The 19,336-nt window shown below is 39.2% G+C and overlaps 3 protein-coding genes across 8 annotated transcripts in view; 2 read left to right on the top strand and 1 right to left on the bottom strand.

Moving 5' to 3' along the window:
• The window catches only part of LOC137657872 (uncharacterized), a 122,368-nt gene that overhangs the window by 71,026 nt on the left and 32,006 nt on the right, over window positions 1-19,336 (bottom strand). The gene's annotated exons all lie outside the window — the stretch shown is intronic.
• Window positions 5,335-16,408, top strand: LOC137657875 (protein Churchill-like). Of its 4 annotated transcripts, none has more exons than XM_068392477.1 (4): window positions 5,335-5,501; window positions 8,593-8,655; window positions 9,163-9,304; window positions 16,188-16,408. In XM_068392477.1, the coding sequence occupies exons 2-4, from the start codon at window positions 8,617-8,619 to the stop codon at window positions 16,349-16,351; spliced, it is 345 nt and encodes a 114-aa protein (XP_068248578.1). In that variant the 5' UTR covers window positions 5,335-5,501; window positions 8,593-8,616; the 3' UTR covers window positions 16,352-16,408. The 4 variants fall into 4 exon arrangements, with proteins under 4 accessions (XP_068248578.1, XP_068248579.1, XP_068248582.1 ...); XM_068392478.1 differs by lacking the exon at window positions 5,335-5,501 and adding an exon at window positions 5,696-5,772; XM_068392481.1 differs by lacking the exon at window positions 5,335-5,501 and adding an exon at window positions 5,719-5,742.
• LOC137657874 (ribitol 5-phosphate transferase FKRP) lies at window positions 16,556-19,220 on the top strand. The gene has a single exon (XM_068392476.1). The coding sequence runs from the start codon at window positions 17,005-17,007 to the stop codon at window positions 18,502-18,504; it is 1,500 nt and encodes a 499-aa protein (XP_068248577.1). The 5' UTR covers window positions 16,556-17,004; the 3' UTR covers window positions 18,505-19,220.

A 19,336-nucleotide genomic window follows, 5' to 3' on the forward strand; every position in this document is an offset into this window, starting at 1 on the left:
CCCCTGAAACCACCCCTTACACTGCCATACTCAAAGTTAGACAAAATAATACATACAGGTGGCTGCTATCATACATACACCCAGATTCTTGTTTTCTATGCAAGCACCAGCCCTGGTAACCTAGACAATCTACATACGCACACATACTTATTTTATAACCAAATCTACAGTAGCATACTCCTAGACGGGTAGAAAATAGTTTGTTGGGACAGGCGATATCTTTCTTATTACTAGCCAAATTGTTATTCCTTATGGGGAAGATGTTCTTCACTATGATCCGATACACCATAATATGAATTTATTTTATCATTTTAAAGCTATAATTTAGAGTAATTTAGAGTGCTGCCCATAGCTTTTTTTTGTGTAGGAGAGAGACTTACGTAGAGGGGCCAGGGCATGTTCCTGGCAAGGGGTTGTGACCTAAGAACTACTAGGTTAGGTTAGGTGGGTTTGTGGTGTTTGTATGATAGCGACAGTGTTTAGGGGGGTTGTTAGAAAGCATTTACAAATTTAGTGAATTCATTATTTCATTCTGTTAAACTTCCCATGAAAAATTCGATGTGATGATTTTAACAATATTCTCCGGCGATCGCGATGCTGCTGGTCGATTTCGCACATTTTTTACTTGATTGTCTGGTGGTTCCAGGCCTGTCCCAACAAACTACAAAGGCTCCGCATAGAGTATAAAAACAAATAACCAGGCTGCCACACATGAACTTTGGTACGTTGTGCATCCCAAATTCATAAGACTTGAACAAACTTACTGTACTCTAAGGTAAACACAAATCCACAGTAGTTTATCGTAGGTTAACAGATTACCTATGCCACAAAAAAACCTAATACTTTACAGGGGAATCAACACCACAGCACACAAACAAATAAGAATATCCCAGTCCCTAATCACAGATATTATATTTCAGGTGCACGTTCAATAGCTACGTACATAATTAGAAAAGAAATGAACGCAAATAGGCCAAGAGGTGTAAATCTCCTTCTCCTAATCATAATAATAACCTCACATGCTTTGAACTTCAAAATGTAAACAATGAAGACACTGATAGTGGGCGCGTTAAGCGGCGTTATTTAACAAATTTTCAAATATTCTTATTATGAGAATATAAATCCTTAATTATATATATATATATATATATATATATATATATATATATATATATATATATATATATATATATATATATATATATATTTTCAAAATGTTTTTTCTTTTATCTTGAGTATTAGACTCAAAACTTTTATAATGTAAAGAACGCTTCTGTATTAGACAAAATTATTATTATTATTATTATTATTATTATTATTATTATTATTATTATTATTATTATTATTATTATTATTAGCTAAGCTACAACCTTAGTTGGAAAAGCAGGATGCTATATGCCCAAGGGCTCCAGCAGGGAAAAATAGCCCAGGGAGGAATTGAATAAGGAAATAAAAGATATGATTGCTTTATGTCTTGATTTTGCCTTTAGTATTAAATATTCTTGATTATATTTGTCATTGGCCGGCTTGAATACTGATGCCAGACCCACCCCCGGTTTTTCATTTCCTGAATATTATTATTATTATTATTATTATTATTATTATTATTATTATTATTATTATTATTACCTGCTAAGCTACAACCCTAGTTGGAAAAGCTGGATGCTATAAGCCCAGGGGCGCAACAGGGAAAATAGCCCAGTGAGGAAAGGAAACAAGGAAGAATAAAATATTTTAAGAACAGTAACATTTAAGTATATATTTCTTATATAAACTATACAAACTTTAACAAAACAAGAGGAAGAGAAAGTGTACCCGAGTGTACCCTCAAGCAAGAGAACTCTATCCCAACACAGTGGAAGACCATGGTACAGAGGCTATGGCACTACCCAAGAATATAGAACAATGGTTTGATTTTGGAGTGTCCTTCTCCTAGAAGAGCTGGTTAACACAGCTAAAAGGTATCTTCTACCCCATACCAAGAGGAAGGTAGCCACTGAATAATTACAGTGCAGTAGTTAACCCCTTGGGTGAAGAAGAATTGTTTGGTAATCTCAGTGTCGTCAGGTGGACGAGGATAGAGGAGAATACGTAGAGTAGGTCATACTATTCGATGTATGTGTAGGCAAAGGGGAAAGTGAACCGTATATATATATATATATATATATATATATATATATATATATATATATATATATATATATATATATATATATATATATATATATATATATATATATATATATATATATATCGAGAAACTTATGTAAAATACATAATTTCCTTTTAAAAGCATAGATAAAATACATAAATCTTCAACGCTCAATAGCTATGCTTAAAGCATGTCTTTTATTGTTTATATCATTACCCAGCAAAACTCGAGCATTTATTTTTTAATTATGAGACAACGTTAGTCTCCCCTATTTCAAGATACTTATAGGCCTATTTGTTCAAATTGTTATTCATTCATTTATTTCCTTGTTTATTTGTCAAAACAGATGTATGGATTTTTATTCAACAAATGATAGATTAAGAGCTTAGCCATTCTATTGATACATGATCACAATGTAGAACACTAAGTAAAATGGCTATGGTAGCCCTCGTAACTAGTTGCTAAAACTAGCGGCCACCATACATACAGTACAAAACACTGTTAGCTGATGTCATGTTTAATTAGCGTTTGAACAAATTTATAATGATAAAGATATTTACGTCGTTTCTGTCATTTTGGTAAATGGTGAGACCAGTTAACCGTTATAGTCTATAGCAATGCCGAAAACCTTGCAACTCGCCATAGGTCTATATCAATATGATCATCTGTCCCGTATCTCACAGTAATAACTTTACCAAGGCCCCGTTAAAAACCTCCTGGTCTCATTTTAGAATGGTAATGCCAGTGACACACGCTTTTAATAAGGACATTTCCTTTCTCGTGCATCCACAGATTGCCATAACAGTTTATCAACTAATGTATTAACCCTTTTATCATCCTCGCAATTAACATTTCATACCATACATTTTAGTTATACCTTCCTCTATTTTTAAAGACCTATAACTTTTGTTATATTGTACAGTCACTGCATTATATCTTCATCAAACTAGCATTGATACTAAACTTTTACCGAATCGCTAACATAAAAAATTGAGTTAATTTTCAATATTAGGTTACTTGAAGTTTAAGACTGAAAATATACTACCTTCCAGTTTCCCTAAGACTGGGCGCAGATATTTTTCTCACAGCAATATCCAATCAATTTCTCATTTTCACGAAATTATCGCTTATTAAGTTATCCCATTACAAGAAAAAACCCTCTATATATTATAAAGAATATTAGGACAGCGTCCCATGGTAAATTAAGCAGACTTGGCTCTTTGCATCCAGCAAGTGTTCAAAATCAACACTATTTGCAAGGTGCGCAAAAAACTTTGCTCTGGTAGCTCAATTTGTTCTCCACATTAATGGTCTTCTCCATCCAGTTGCCTTCATACAATTTTAATCAAAATAACATAAAGTACCATGGCCTTCAACTGTCTTGCATTAGAGTTCTTTTGCTTGAGGGTACACTCGGACGCGCTGTTTTATATTTCTCTTCCTCGTTTTTTTTAAAGTTTTTATAGTTTATATATGAAGGATCTAATTTGATGTTGTTACTGTTCTTAACATTGTTTATTTTGGTTATTTGTTACTTCTCTTGTGGGTTATTTATGTCCTTTCCTTTTCTCATTGGGCTACTTTTCCCTGTTGGAGCCCTTGGGCTAATAACATCTTGCTTTTCCAACTAGGGTTATAGTTTAGCTGCTGCTAATAATAATAATAATAATAATAATAATAATAATAATAATAATAATAATAATAATAATAATGATAATAATAATAATAATTTGTAGTTTATTTCCGGGTTTCCTTTCATCACTAGGCTATTTTTCCTGTTGGAGCCTTTGCGGTTATAGCCTTTTGCTTTTCCATCTAGGGTTGTAGGTTATCTTGTAATAATAATAATAATAATAATAATAATAATAATAATAATAATTTCTCTTGTAATTAATTTCATTGTCTCTTTTCCTCTCCGAGCTATTTTTCCTTGTTCGAGCCCTTGGGGTTGTAGAATTTTGCTTTTTCAACTAGGGGTATAACTTAGCTTATAATTATTATAATAATAATAAAAATAATAATAATAATAATATTTCTCTTGTAGTTTTTTATTTCATTGTTTCCTTTCTCACTAGGCTATTTTTCCCGTTGGGCTCACAGCATCTTTTCCTCTCCGAGCTATTTTTCCTTGTTCGAGCCCTTGGGGTTGTAGAATTTTGCTTTTTCAACTAGGGGTATAACTTAGCTTATAATTATTATAATAATAATAAAAATAATAATAATATTTCTCTTGTAGTTTTTTATTTCATTGTTTCCTTTCTCACTAGGCTATTTTTCCCGTTGGGCTCACAGCATCTTGCTGCTCCAAAGGACAACTAGGGTTGTAGCTTGGCTTGCAATAATAATAATAATAATAATAATAATAATAATAATAATAATAATAATAATAATAATAATAATAATAATAATATCTGTAGGTAGTAGGTTGACCAGGCCAGCAGCCACCCGTTGAGATACTACCACTAGGGAGTTATGGGGTCTTTTGACTGGCCAGATAGTACTACATTGGATCCTTCTCTCTGGTTACAGTCCATTTTCCTTTTGGCTATACACTTACACACAGGATAGTCTGGCCTACTCTTTACATATTCTCCTCTGTTCTCATACACCTGGCAACACTGAGATTACCAAACAATTTTTTTTTACTGCACTGCAATTGTTCAGAGGCCACTATCCTCTTGGTAAGGGTAGAAGAGACTCTTTAGCTATGGTAAGCAGCTTTCTAGGAGGACACTCCAAAATCAAACCATTGTTCTCTAATCTTGGGTAGTGCCATAGCCTCTGTACCATGGTCTTCCACTGTCTTGGGTTAGAGTTCTCTTGCTAGAGGGTACACTCGGGTACACTGTTCTATCTTATATCTTATTTCTCTTCCTCTTGTTTTGTTAAAGTTTTTATAGTTTATAAAGTGATATTTATTTTAATATTGTTGCTCTTAAAATATTCTATTTTTCCCTTTTCCCTTTCCTCAACGAGCTATTTTCCCTGTTGGAGCCCCTGGGTTTATAGCATCCTGCTTTTCCCACTAGGGTTGTAGCTTAGCAAGTAATAATAATAATAATAATAATAATAATAATAATAATAATAATAATAATAATAATAATAATAATAATAATAATAATAATAATATTTCCTCAATATCAAAACCTACGCTGCCCCATGTGTGTCCGTACAGTCCGTCCTCCGTAGTAAGAGACATTTTACCATTTCGCGATGAGCTACGCTAATTTCCGATGAATTGTTGTATTGACATTTGACAACTGTTTATCCGAATTGCGTCATTGATTAAAGTTATTGACAGTTCGTTCTATAGGATTTCGTTATACGAGCCAAAGAAAAACACTAAGAGGTATGTCGAAGGATTTTTCATCATTATAAACGTGAATTATGTTCTGTTTACTTCTCTGGCATTTATGTTAAGGCTACGTTATGTTGTGTTAATAGTCTATTGTATGACGTAGATCACCCCTAGTGGGTAGTATAGCTTAGGGCCTAATAGCTTACGAATTTCCATGATAGAGCTATACAATGTATTAAATCTGGGGAAGTTGATACGCTAGTAGCCTTGCCATAGTTCACCAAACCATGTGGTAAGGAAACCAGTGCTTTTCACACAAAGGGTACTATAATGGTTTGTTTAGAATAGGATTTAATATCTTAAGAATTTACGCCAATAGACCCACTAGGGGGAGTAGAACTATACGCAAAAAACAAGTAGGGGAAGTAGGCCTACTACGCAATTTCACAAAAGGTAGACAATTTACACAACTCGTTGTGATACTAATAGTATTTAATGTAGGCATAAACTCTATAGAATTCTGTACGTGTAATAGAGTTTAGTTCTAAATTTTCCATAACGAGCTCTTTAAAACTAGGAACATTAGCCACCAATTTCATTACAACCCTAGAACCTGTGTTAAATGCTCTAGGCTTACCTATAGGTCTTATATCAACCACCACAAATGAGAAAATCTACATATTCTACCTAGACAAGTTATACACTGCATCAGATCTATAAGCTAGTGGCCACCAAGACATGCCATAGCTCGCCAAATCTTTTGCTACAGGAACTAATACTTTGGAGCCTTTCTTTATCAGCGGCCAGTTCATCCCGTCTGAATTAAAAATGGACATCAACTAACCTAAATTCCCCCTCCCCCCCACCTTACCTACAAGCCATGTCCCTACCTACTTACATAAGGTAGGGCAACCCCCCATACACTGCCGTATTCTAAGTTAGCCGTAATGATACATGCAGGTGACCACTTTTGAAAGTAATACCTCAATTCTTTTTGGTCTAAGGGTGGAGCCTTTGTATATCAGCGGCCAGTTCCTACTGCGTGGATTAAAAATGTACCTTTAACTAACATAAACTTTCCCCCCCTAACCTAACCTACAAGCCATGTCCTTACCTACTTACCTAAAAGGGGGGGGGGGCCTAACCCCTTACACTGCCGCATTCTAAGTTAGCCGTAATAATACATACAGGTTGCCGCTATCATACATACAGGTTACCGCTATCATACATACACCCCAATACTTTTTGATATGATATTGCATGGCACTTTGATTTTCCTCATATGAATGTTATACTGTTTAGTTTTTTCGAGGGTCTTTTTGTTATATGTATTAATGGTGCATTTTTGGTTAACCAGCCTTTTTTGTTTCGCCTAAACTTCACCTGTGTACCGGTTACTAATCTTAAATATGTAGGAGTTGTGAAGCTGGTTTACTGTATGTAAGTTGGTTGGACCAAGCATAAACTTTCTTATTAATTGTCAAATAGATTTTCTTTATGGAAAAATGGTTTATCTTAGTCTAAGTTACAATATTAAGAAGCTAGTTTTACCAATTACAAAATTTTATGATTTAGTGTTACTTTGCCTTGAATGAAGGATTTGAAACAAACACTGTGTTGTGACTTTGTCTAAGAAAACAATAGTTTAATGTTGGGGGTTCACACGGAATAGCCACCCCTCATAGGTAAGTAGGTAAGGATACAGCTCCTAGATTAGGTTAGGCGGGAACATTAGATCAGGAGTTCTTGTGCTTGTTTCTCTTTTAAAATGTGGTTTGTCAGTCATAACTTTGGAATTTTAAAAGGTCTAAAGTTCGAAAAATATGGTTTCTTCCAAACATTTGCATCACAATAGTTTAAAGCAGGGCTGGGGAGTCGGAGTTGAGGCCAATTTATGGACTAAAGGAGTCGGAGTCGGTAAAATTCCACCGACTCTGACTCCTCAAAAATGAAATTTTTTCGCTGGAGAAATATTCTCTTTTGGTATCCTAAGTCACATTTTTTCAAAGTCGCTCGAAAAACGTTTCATATTACTCGCTGTTTTCTTTAACTTCCTCTCGAATAAAGGCAGTCACTGGGAAACACATATAGCTCCTGCCATCTCTCGTCCATAAGCCAAACCAAAACAATAATATTATACATGTGATCAGCTGTTCTCTCCACGCACGAGTCTCTAGACATTAAAGTTTATTTCATGATTAACTCTTCATTTAATCACCATTAGCCATTTAAAAGGAAGGAGTTGTTACTGATTCATAGTTTTATGCATCACGTATATGAATAATCTTAGAATTAAGTCATTATTTATATGTAAACATCTCGAAATGACGGGTGTTTTGATTACAGTTTTGTGTAACCTAGGAAAAGCTGAATCCAGGAAATTAAGTGAAATGTTTTCAATAAAACAATTACTTACTAGGCTAGTAGGCCTAATAGGCAACATAAAATAAGAAAATTATATAATATTTAATCATTCTATTTTTTTAAAAATTGGGGTCGGAGTCGGTTCTAAAAAATTATAGGAGTCTGAGTCGGATGTTCAGAGTCCTGACTTCCCAGCCCTGGTTTAAAGTACCTATAAATACATCAAAAGCATTTATTTTCTTCATCAGGAATATTATGCTATAGTAAATATTCATTATCATATTTCTTACTGACCTGGTCCATCCCAACCAATTATAAAGGTTCAGGGGTTTCCCCTATGTTTCTTATATTAGAATAGGGGTGAATGTAAGGTTTCAATATTAATTAGTGTTGTTGCACGGGTAAACATTTACCCTATGTATAACAGGCTATGAGATATATTATTTAGGAAATCAGGGATTGTGGACCCAGAAATGAGTGTTACACTAGTTGAAAATTATATATACATAAATTACACTCAGACTAGTTGGAAAAATATAAAGTTTCTTATCAGTAATAATCCTGCATATGCACATAGAAATTAAAATGAGACTAGAATAATTATAGGGATGCATTCTAACCAGACCTGGAAACCCCCTCCCCTCCCTTACCTAAGGGACGGAAAGTCTCGCACAATTCAGGTGCATTTAAACCTAACTGTATTTGACCAGATTTGATGGGAGTAGTCTTCACACTATGGATTCTACAGTATCTATATTATTTGATTCTTGTCTTTCAGGGCAGAAACCATGTGATGTGAACAATGTGTCAAGACTGTGTTAAAGAGGAATATCCGGATCGGGTAAGTACATCTGCAGTGTTCAGTACTGTACTGCCATTTTTATTGGCCATTTGTTGGAAAGTTCACTTAATATTTATCAAAGGTTCTTAAAATACAGTAGATTAATTGAAAACCTCTATTTTATATTATCAGGCAGGTTTCAGCTGTATTTGAATAAGGAATACGTAAATAATTTTATCACGGTCAATTCCGTGGACTTTAGAGTTATATTTTGCAAATTCTTATAGTGAAATTATGAGAATTACCATAAAATCGAAGAATATCCCCTTTGTTTTTGTGATGAAAAACCTTGTGGTAAGGCAAGCTTCGTCAGTAAAATTTTTAAATCAGTCTCTTGGATAAGTTTTCTTTCATTTGTTTGGAAGCCCCCCCCCATAACACTATTTTCTTTCTACCCTTTTACTGTAAACTTATTTTCTTTCTACCCTTTTAAACTTATTTTCTTTCTACCCTTTTAAACTCGTGTATAACATTTCCAGCAGCTTATAAACAATTTCTTTCTTACAGGGGACTTTGTGTCTTGATTCTGGAGCATATCTAGCAAATCTGCAAGGCTGCACTGGTTGTGGTCACAAAGACACACTCAAATCCATCAACAGGTCAACAATAAATCCTGAAGACACGTCTCCGGAAGTTATTGAATTTGATCGTAAGTATTATTTCTAAAATTTTTCCCTTTTTTATGGTTTAAAGTAAACATTCAGCTCCATACTCAAAACTTTTTTTAAATGAAAAATGTTATTTTTATTAATAAAATAAATTTTTGAATATACTTACCCGATAATCATGTAGCTGTCAACTCCGTTGCCCGACAGAATTCTATGGAGGGATACGCCAGCTATCACAATACTAGAAGGGGGTGTATTTACCAGCGCCACCTGTGGCCAGGTACTCAAGTACTTCTTGTTGACACCTCCTCAATTATTCCTCGGTCCACTGGTTCTCTATGGGGAGGAAGGGAGGGTCGATTAAATCATGATTATCGGGTAAGTATATTCAAAAATTTATTTTATTAATAAAAATAACATTTTTCAATATTAAACTTACCCGATAATCATGTAGCTGATTCACACCCAGGGGGGTGGGTGAAAAACCAGTGTACAAGACTAAAGGATAGCTAAGTATCCCGTATTTCATATAATCAGTTATCCACAATAACAATGAAATAATAAGTACCTGGTAAGGAAGTCGACTTGAACCGTTACTCTGCCTTTAATAAGATCGTCTTCCTTACTGAGCGCAGCGTTCCTCTTGGGAGGCTGAATCAACTCAAAGGTGCTAAAGTATACAGGGCTGCAACCCATACTAAAGGACCTCATCACAACCTTTAACCTTGGCGCTTCTCAAGAAAGAATTGACCACCCGCCAAATCAACAAGGATGTGGAAGGCTTCTTAGCCGACCGTACAACCCATAAAAAATATTCAAGAGAAAGGTTAAAAAGTTATGGGATTATGGGAATGTAGTGGCTGAGCCCTCGCCTACTACTGCATTCGTTGCTACGAATGGACCCAGGGTGTAGCAGTACTCGTAAAGAGACTGGACATCTTTGAGATAGAATGATGCGAACACTGACTTGCTTCTCCAATAGGTTGCATCCATAACACTCTGCAGAGAACGGTTCTGTTTGAAGGCCACTGAAGTAGCCACAGCTCTCACTTCATGTGTCCTTACCTTCAGCAAAGCAAGGTCTTCTTCCTTCAGATGAGAATTTGCTTCTCTAATCAGAAGCCTGATGTAGTAAGAAACTGAGTTCTTAGACATTGGTAGAGAAGGCTTCTTGATAGCACACCATAAGGCTTCTGATTGTCCTCGTAATGGTTTTGACCTTCTTAGATAGTACTTAAGAGCTCTAACTGGGCAAAGTACTCTCTCCAGTTCGTTCCCCACCATGTTGGACAGGCTTGGGATCTCGAACGACTTAGGCCAAGGACGGGAAGGAAGCTCGTTTTTAGCCAAAAAACCGAGCTGCAAGGAACATGTAGCCGTTTCAGATGTGAAACCTATGTTCCTGCTGAAGGCGTGGATCTCACTTACTCTTTTACCTGTTGCTAAGCACACGAGGAAAAGAGTTTTTAATGTGAGGTCCTTAAAAGAGGCTGATTGGAGCGGTTCAAATCCTGATGACATTAGGAACCTTAGGACCACGTCTAGATTCCAGCCTGGAGTGGACAACCGACGTTCCTTTGAGGTCTCAAAAGACCTAAGGAGGTTCTGTAGATCTTTGTTGGAGGAAAGATCCAAGCCTCTGTGGCGGAAAACCGCTGCCAACATACTTCTGTAACCCTTGATCGTAGGAGCTGATAGGGATCTTACGTTCCTTAGATGTAACAGGAAGTCAGCAATCTGGGTTACAGTGGTACTGGTTGAGGAAACTGCATTGGCCTTGCACCAGCTTCGGAAGACTTCCCATTAAGACTGATAGACTCTGAGAGTGGATGTCGTCCTTGCTCTGGCAATCGCTCTGGCTGCCTCCTTCGAAAAGCCTCTAGCTCTTGAGAGTCTTTCGATAGTCTGAAGGCAGTCAGACGAAGAGCGTGGAGGTTTGGGTGTACCTTCTTTACGTGAGGTTGACGCAGAAGGTCCACTCTAGGAGGAAGAGTCCTGGGAACGTCGACCAGCCATTGCAGTACCTCGGTGAACCATTCTCTCGCGGGCCAGAGGGGAGCAACCAACGTCAGCCGTGTCCCTTTGTGAGAGGCGAACTTCTGAAGTACCCTGTTGACAATCTTGAACGGCGGGAATGCATACAGGTCGAGATGGGACCAATCCAGCAGAAAGGCATCCACGCGAACTGCTGCTGGGTCTGGAATCGGAGAACAATACAAGAGGAGCCTCTTGGTCATCGAGGTAGCGAAAAGATCTATGGTTGGCTGACCCCACAGGGCCCAAAGTCTGCTGCAAACATTCTTGTGAAGGGTCCACTCTGTGGGGAAGACCTGACCCTTCCGGCTGAGGCGATCTGCCATGACATTCATATCGCCCTGAATGAGCCTCGTTACCAGCGTGAGCTTTCGATCTTTTGACCAAATGAGGAGGTCCCTTGCGATCTCGAACAACTTCCTCGAATGAGTCCCTCCCTGCTTGGAGATGTAAGCCAAGGCTGTGGTGTAGTCGGAGTTCACCTCCACCACCTTGTTAAGCTGGAGGGACTTGAAGTTTATCAAGGCCAGAAGAACTGCCAACAACTCCTTGCAATAGATGTGAAGTGTCCTTTGCTCCTGATTCCATGTTCCCGAGCATTCCTGTCCGTCCAGTGTCGCACCCCAGCCCGTGTCCGATGCGTCCGAGAAGAGACGGTGGTCGGGGGTCTGAACAGCCAAAGGTAGACCTTCCTTGAGAAGAATGCTGTTCTTCCACCACGTTAGAGTAGACCTCATCTCTTCGGAAACAGGAACTGAGCCCGTCTCTAGCGTCATGTCCTTTATCCAGTGAGCAGCTAGATGATACTGAAGGGGGCGGAGGTGGAGTCTCCCTAACTCGATGAACAGGGCCAGCGATGAAAGTGTCCCTGTTAGACTCATCCACTGCCTGACTAAGCATCGGTTCCTTCTCAGCATGCTCTGGATGCATTCTAGGGCTTGGAAGATCCTTGGGGCCGACGGACAAGTCCGAAAAGCTCGACTCTGAAGATCCATACCCAAGGAGACAATGGTCTGGGATGGAACGAGCTGAGACTCCTCAAAATTGACCAGGAGGCCCAGTTCCTTGGTCAGATCCATAGTCCATTTGAAAATCTCCAGACAGCGACGACTTGTGGGAGCTCTTAAAAGCCAGTCGTCTGACGGAGCCGGACACAAGATCATGATACTGCTGCACAGTCTGTAAACTGTCAATCATGGGCAAGCGAGGAAGTACAGTGACAACCCGAATCTGTCTAGACTGTCTGGGTCGTACAGACAACTCCTTAACGGGTTGCTGAGGTTGCCGCACTGCGTCACAACAAGTCCCTTCTGTTGGTTGTTGAACGTCTTCCCCGTGACACATTGACTCCGTAAACAAAAAATCCTCTAACAAGGACTAAGCTTGGACTGCATGTCATGCAACACAGCTCAAGGTCTATGGGAGCAGGTGTGGTAACAGACGGGATTAGCGGCTGAAGTGGAACCATTACCTTCCCTGTAAGCATGTTATGCTTAAATAAAAGTCCATAAGAGGTTATGCAGCTAAAGGCTCCCTCCAAATGACAGAGTCCTCAAGGGAATATCAGAAGGAGGGAGAAAAGAACTTTCTCATCTACAGGGACCTTATCCTAGAAAAGCTAAGTTCTCTGAGTGAGGGTTCACTGGTGCAAAAGCAGCAGACTAGAAGGCAACGTTATGAAACTGCTTGACAGTCTAGTGAGTTGGCAACAACCCCAGATGTGTTGAGAAGCATGCGGTAAGGTATGCAGAGCATGATGTATGCAGAGTATGCTGTATGCAGAGCAAGCTGTATGTAGAGCATGTTGTATGCAGAGCATGCTGAATGCAGAGCATGCTGTATGCAGAGCATGTTGTATGCAGAGCATGCTGAATGCAGAGCATGCTGAATGCTGAGCATGTAGTAAGCAGAGCCTGCTGTAAGCAGAGCCTGCTGTAAGGAAAGCAGAGCGTGTGCATGGCGTTTAACATTTCTCAGAAATTCCATGACCAGTGCTAGAGTGCTTTATGCATGCTTGCATGGGGTTTAAACCATGGTATGAAAATGGAGGTAAGGTATGCTGAACAGCAGAGTCAGAACGAGCTGGAACAACAATAGTTGTGGTTTCCTCTTCAAGACTCCGATGAGGGAACACCTGAGGCTCAGTCTGCAAAGGCTGAATAAAAGACAAGCAGAAGGAAGGCGCATGGGTGGAGGAGGCTGACTCCTAGCATGAGTGGTTGAACCCAAGGGTTGCGCTTGCTGAGCGGTTGGCGGAAGCGGAGTAGCAAGTTCCAGTTCCTGTGGTGTGAGCGGAGCGCGATGAGGAAGAGGCTGCGCAGAACAAGGTAAATGTCTCGCAAGCTGAGGCTCCTGAGGCGCAAGGCTAAGGTGTTGTGGTGCTTGCCTTGTGGAGGGTTGAGCTCGCTGCAGCAAGAGCTGAGGAGACTGACTCATGGACGGGAGAGGTTGTTGTACCTCAACCGAGAGTTGCATCACTGGTGGAGCAGCAAGTGGAGGCGGAGGAAGAGAGGTATAATCCTCCTGATCCCAATGTAAAGGTTGCCTTAAGGAAGGCGGAGGCTGAACACCACAGGGAACAGCAAACTCAGCACGTGGCTCAACATCGTACGCCTGGCAGGTGGAACTGCTGGCAGGTGGAACTGCGATCAGGCGGAGCGAGTGTAGGTGGAGGGAGTGTAGGCGGAGGCGGAGGAGCAACACTCTCAGCCCGACACTCACGCATCAAGTCCGAAAGCTGTGCTTGCATGGACTGTAGTAGAGTCCACAACATCGTACGCCTGGCAGATGGTACTGTGATCAGGCGGAGCGAGTGTAGGTGGAGGGAGTGTAGGCGGAGGAGCAACACTCTCAGCCCGACACTCACGCATCAAGTCCGAAAGCTGTGCTTGCATGGACTGTAGTAGAGTTCACAACATCGTACGCCTGGCAGGTGGTACTGTGATCAGGTGGAGCGATCATAGGCGGGGGGGAGTGTAGGCGGAGGCGGAGGCGCAACACTCAGCCCGACACTCACGCATCAAGACCGAAAGTTGTGACTGTATGGACTGCAGTAGAGTTAACTTGGGGTCGGCAGACACTAAGTTCTGCTGAGGTAAAGCCTTAACAGCAGAGATCTGTTGTGGCAGAACCTTACTCCTCTTAGGCGGAGTGTAATCAACTGATGACTGAGGAGAGTCAGAGCTAACCCAATGACTGCATTCGGGTTGTGAACTTTAACTTCGTACGTCTGGCATAGGTCTGGACTTAACGTTTAAGAGGTCTTGAGACCTGAGACCAGCGTTACTCTGCCTTTATTTTCTCCCCTAATCTCTTCTGCAGACGAGCAAAATAAGGGCTCAATCGTCTGCGGGTGGGAGTGACGGTCTCGGTAAGACACGCCCACAACCACCGAGAATACTTCTGTGCGCCGATCAAGGCCTGCTGAACCCTTATGCCCTTCGACATTGCTTCTCCCCTGGGCTTGGGAGCTTGCAAGAGGTCCCGGACTGGGAGGACGACTGGCGCGCACAAAAGTACCCTCACGCACTAATCACTTATCACTTTGATTTCTGTTTGCACTTATTTCACTGAACTCGAAACTTTAAGTGGTTTGTACCTGAAATACGCAATTCTATCCTTTCTCAAAGTTAGAAATTGCGAAAACAGAATTACAATGTAACAGAAAAATCTAATGAAAGATAATTCAGTGGTTGGAAAGAGACTAAACACTAGATCACTCTAGAAACGTTTAGTTTCTTCCCCTAAAGAGACTAGGGAGAAGAGCAAAAACGATAACGACGTTACTCGTACGCCTGGCAGGCTTGAATGAAACGTTTATCCTCTTTCTCCCTCCGTCTCTATCTCTCTCTCTCTCTCTCTTGACTTAGAACCTGAGAGAAGAGCCCAATCATATATATCGTTAAAACATATTATTGTTAAAGGAAAAAACTGAAAAGTTCCTTTATTAGGATCAAAACCATTAAGTTAAGAAAGAATGAACAAAACGCTAGACACGGTTACTCTTACTGCAACGTGAAACCGTGAACATTCTTTCTCTATCGTAACGATAGAGTGCAAGTTGAACGTTCTGAACGTCAACAACTGCAGAGACAAAACAAAACGTTAGTTCAACTTTGAAAACAGTACGAGACTGTCAAAGAAAATCTTTCAAACTCTGTGGCGGAAATAGCATAATATGTTAACAGGTAAAACCGAAATGACGGGCTCAAAGTTTATTAACTTCGGTAAAAGACCGCCTACTATTAGGAAGGTCGAATATAAACAAATATAAAAATTAATTTTAATGAGTTTATAATAAAAGGAAGTTAATCGAAGAGGCCTATAAGAGGCGGAGAGATATAAAATAAATCTAAAACTTTTGTTAAGCAAAATTAAGAAAGAGAGTCTATACTCTCTTAGACACCAACACTTCCGTCTAAGGGAAGGGTCGGCCATTGAAAGGTGAACGAGAGTTCATACTCTCTCGTCACCATAATTAATCAAATTAATTCCAAAAGCTAACTAAGCTAATATAGAAGTTTCCAGTAAAGCGACAGCCGAAATCAAAGAGAAATACTTCACCAAAGTCGTGAAAATACTCCAAGAACATAAGCGTATCCCAGAACGTCTTGCCGGAAGCACGACAGAGGAATAATTGAGGAGGTGTCAACAAGAAGTACTTGAGTACCTGGCCACAGGTGGCGCTGGTAAATACACCCCCTTCTAGTATTGTGATAGCTGGCGTATCCCTCCATAGAATTCTGTCGGGCAACGGAGTTGACAGCTACATGATTATCGGGTAAGTTTAATATTGAAAATTGTAGAACTATTTTCTTTGAATAAACATTTAAAGCTAACTGATTGTGTACTGTAGTTGTGTCAGATCTCTGTAGAAGGAATCTTTTACAGATGTTTGCAGCAACTGTAATCATGTGATTGCCACCCACGACCATCATTTTTGGGTTGAGGATGACTACCAGTTTTATGAAATGAGCTGTATGCTGTGCGGTAATGCAGAAGACACACGGTCCTGTCTGCCGGACGATCCCCGCATGGATGCAGTCTTGTTTTAGGATGGACAGATATGTTTTAACATTATGATGAAGACAATAAAAACAACTTGAATTTGATGTCGGGAAATCCTTAATTCTTTGTCCTGTACGCCTGCAGTTGGCTTGGCTCATAACTCAGTGATCTTTGGTGTGTAATAGAAGCATCTCCTTTCATAAATATATTCATTTTGCAGATTCTTCCATTAATAGAGGCTTTGGTAATGTGATTAACCTGTGATTTTAAATGTTTTAAAAGTTGGTTTATTTTTTATGTATTTAAGCCTTGTATTGCCTCATAGAATTGTTCCTAATGTACCAATGTTATCCTGAAGTTTAGAGTTAAGTGATTTCAGGTACACTAAGAGAATTGATGACCAAATCAAAACATTCTACAGTAATTTGAACTGTTTTTTATATATTTTGATAAACTATATAGTTAGATGAATGCGCACAATTCAGCTCATTTACAATGCTCAATATTTTAAGGAGGGATGATGAAACTCTTTATATGGTTTTATACCAGACTTAACTGTACAATTTTGCTGCGGATGATAATTTTCTAATCTCAGAACATTTCTAAATGCATTTGTAGATAGATACATACTCTTACTCTTTCACTTTAGACGACTCACGATTTGCTTTTTATGGTCTTGTGAGAAGCATAGATATTCAAGATGGTAGGAATGAGGAAGGCTCGCACTGTTGTATTCGCTTTACTGGTAGCGCTTGTGATTTTAGTCCGGCAGATTTTGTTGCAAAGGTCATTAGAAGATGTAACTGAGGAGGAAAAACGTGAGGTTCCTACTAGTTTACATGACTTGACTGTTATCATTAGGGAGTTTGAAAACTTTGACAATGACTTGAGCGAAACAGTTGAATCAGTCTTGAATGCTTGTAGTCACCATTGTAAAATAATAGTCGTTAGTGATGACCTCGTGTATCCTCCTCTGCGCTTGCCACGACAGGTAATGTCTATGGTATTGTCATCAGGTTTATTCAATCATCATCCCAATCTTCATGATTACTTGAAAATATCAAAATACGTTTTATTGCTCCCAGACGGCGCTCGGTGCTCATCATCTACACAACTTTTAGATTTGATAAATCTCCTAGAAACTGGGGATTGGCAGGTTGTAGCTGTAGGCGTAGGGGGTTTGCCACTCACGTGCTATCGCTATACCCTTGACATCCAAGCCTGGACGCTTTCAATTGCTCCTGCTCCACAGAGTGAAGCTTGTGATGCAATTACCGGGCGTGCAGCTTTGTTGATGAAAACAACGAGTCTCTTGCAGTTAACGCATCCTCTTTCAAGACCTGTTGCACTTAGTATTGGCATACAGGGGGCAGCAAGGTCATGGAAAGTCCACGTGAGCCGAGGTGGGTTATTAGGCGAGGGTCGACAGTTGTATGCCACAGAACATCTTCAGTGGAAGCGAAATTCTTTTGAGGAGGAACGGAAACGTGTACTCTATGCTGATTTGGGTATCAAGAAGGTTGTTAGTTCTGGTGGAAATGTTCTCTGGTATGGATGTACACGCACAACTCCTCGCTGTTTTCCTACTGTTGTGGACGACACACCCGAGTACTTGTATCACGGACGTTGGACACCACCTTGCTGCTTAGAAGGTCTCAGAGCCACTGCTAGACATGTTTTTCAGATTTTGAGAACTTGCAGGGCTCGATGGTGGCTAGAGGGAGGATCATTACTAGGAGCTGTAAGAAGTGGAGATATTATTCCATGGGATTATGACGTTGATATTGGGATATATTCACAAGATGTTGATCGCTGTCCTCAACTAAAGTCTGCCCGTTGGCAAACTCTGGAAGATGAAGATGGATTTGTATGGCAGAGGGCAACAGAGGGAGGATTTTTTAGAGTACATTACAGTACGTCTAATCACCTTCACGTTGATGTGTTTCCATTTACCCCTAAGAGGGGAGTGATGACAAGAGGGGGAGCTTGGACTACTAATCATCGGCAAGATATAGATTTTCCTGAACATTTCCTGCGCCCTCTTGCCTCGGTCAACTTTGCCGGGGTTTTAGCCTCTGCACCCAATAATGTCAGAGACTTCTTGGAGCTCAAATTTGGCTCAGGGGTAATTGAATCACCGCAGTATCCTAATCCAGATGTTCTTCTGCCATACAATATATCATTATTGCCACAAGGATGAGTAAATGCATTTGTGTCATTTTGTATTATTGTAGTCCTTTCCCTGTCGTAGTCACCAGTTATAAATATTGATGTTGTATTGTTGGTTATCACTGTCTAATTGATGTGCTAATTCTTGTTACTGTATTGTGCAGTCTTCCAATTATGTTGTTCTATATTGTAAGTTATATATTGGCTTCCATGCAATCAAAAAATGTCTATAATGTTTTGATTTGGAACTTTAATTATGAATCTAATCTTATGAGTTATTCTGTACACTAATTTGCTTTTCAAAACGTCCAGTACATTGTTATTGATAATTGTTAACTATTTTTTTGCAGAGAGTAAATTTATTGCATTTTTAAGTAGATAAGTGAAACGGGAATCATTGGTAAATTAACAAAAAACTTCTCTAGTCTTATTATTGCCATGTTTTGACCTGAAAATGGTAATACACTGATTAAATTTATGTGAGCATTGTTAAAGCATATCAAAATTACTGTTCTTACACTATAAAATATTGGAACATGTTCTGTATTACATATAAAAAAAAATCTGATTATCAAAAAGTAAAAATCAAGGAAGTTCAACTTTAGGCATTTCAACTGAACAGCTTCAATAGAATATTTGTTTTTATAGGTACAGTATTTTGAATAGCAGTAGCACTAAGGATATGAGAAATAAGCTCATCTTCTGTATGTTTGCCACATGCTCATGGAAATATACATATTGAATATCTTTATTGATTTATTTAAGCCTATGATAAACTCTTGATGGAAATTTGGTTAGGATCTAGAATATTTTTAATTTATCCAAGTCATCGTGTTTTTCATAACTTTTATTTTAGACTTATC

Source organism: Palaemon carinicauda, chromosome 18 (genome assembly GCF_036898095.1).
Source record: "Palaemon carinicauda isolate YSFRI2023 chromosome 18, ASM3689809v2, whole genome shotgun sequence".
NCBI lineage: Eukaryota > Metazoa > Arthropoda > Malacostraca > Decapoda > Palaemonidae > Palaemon > Palaemon carinicauda.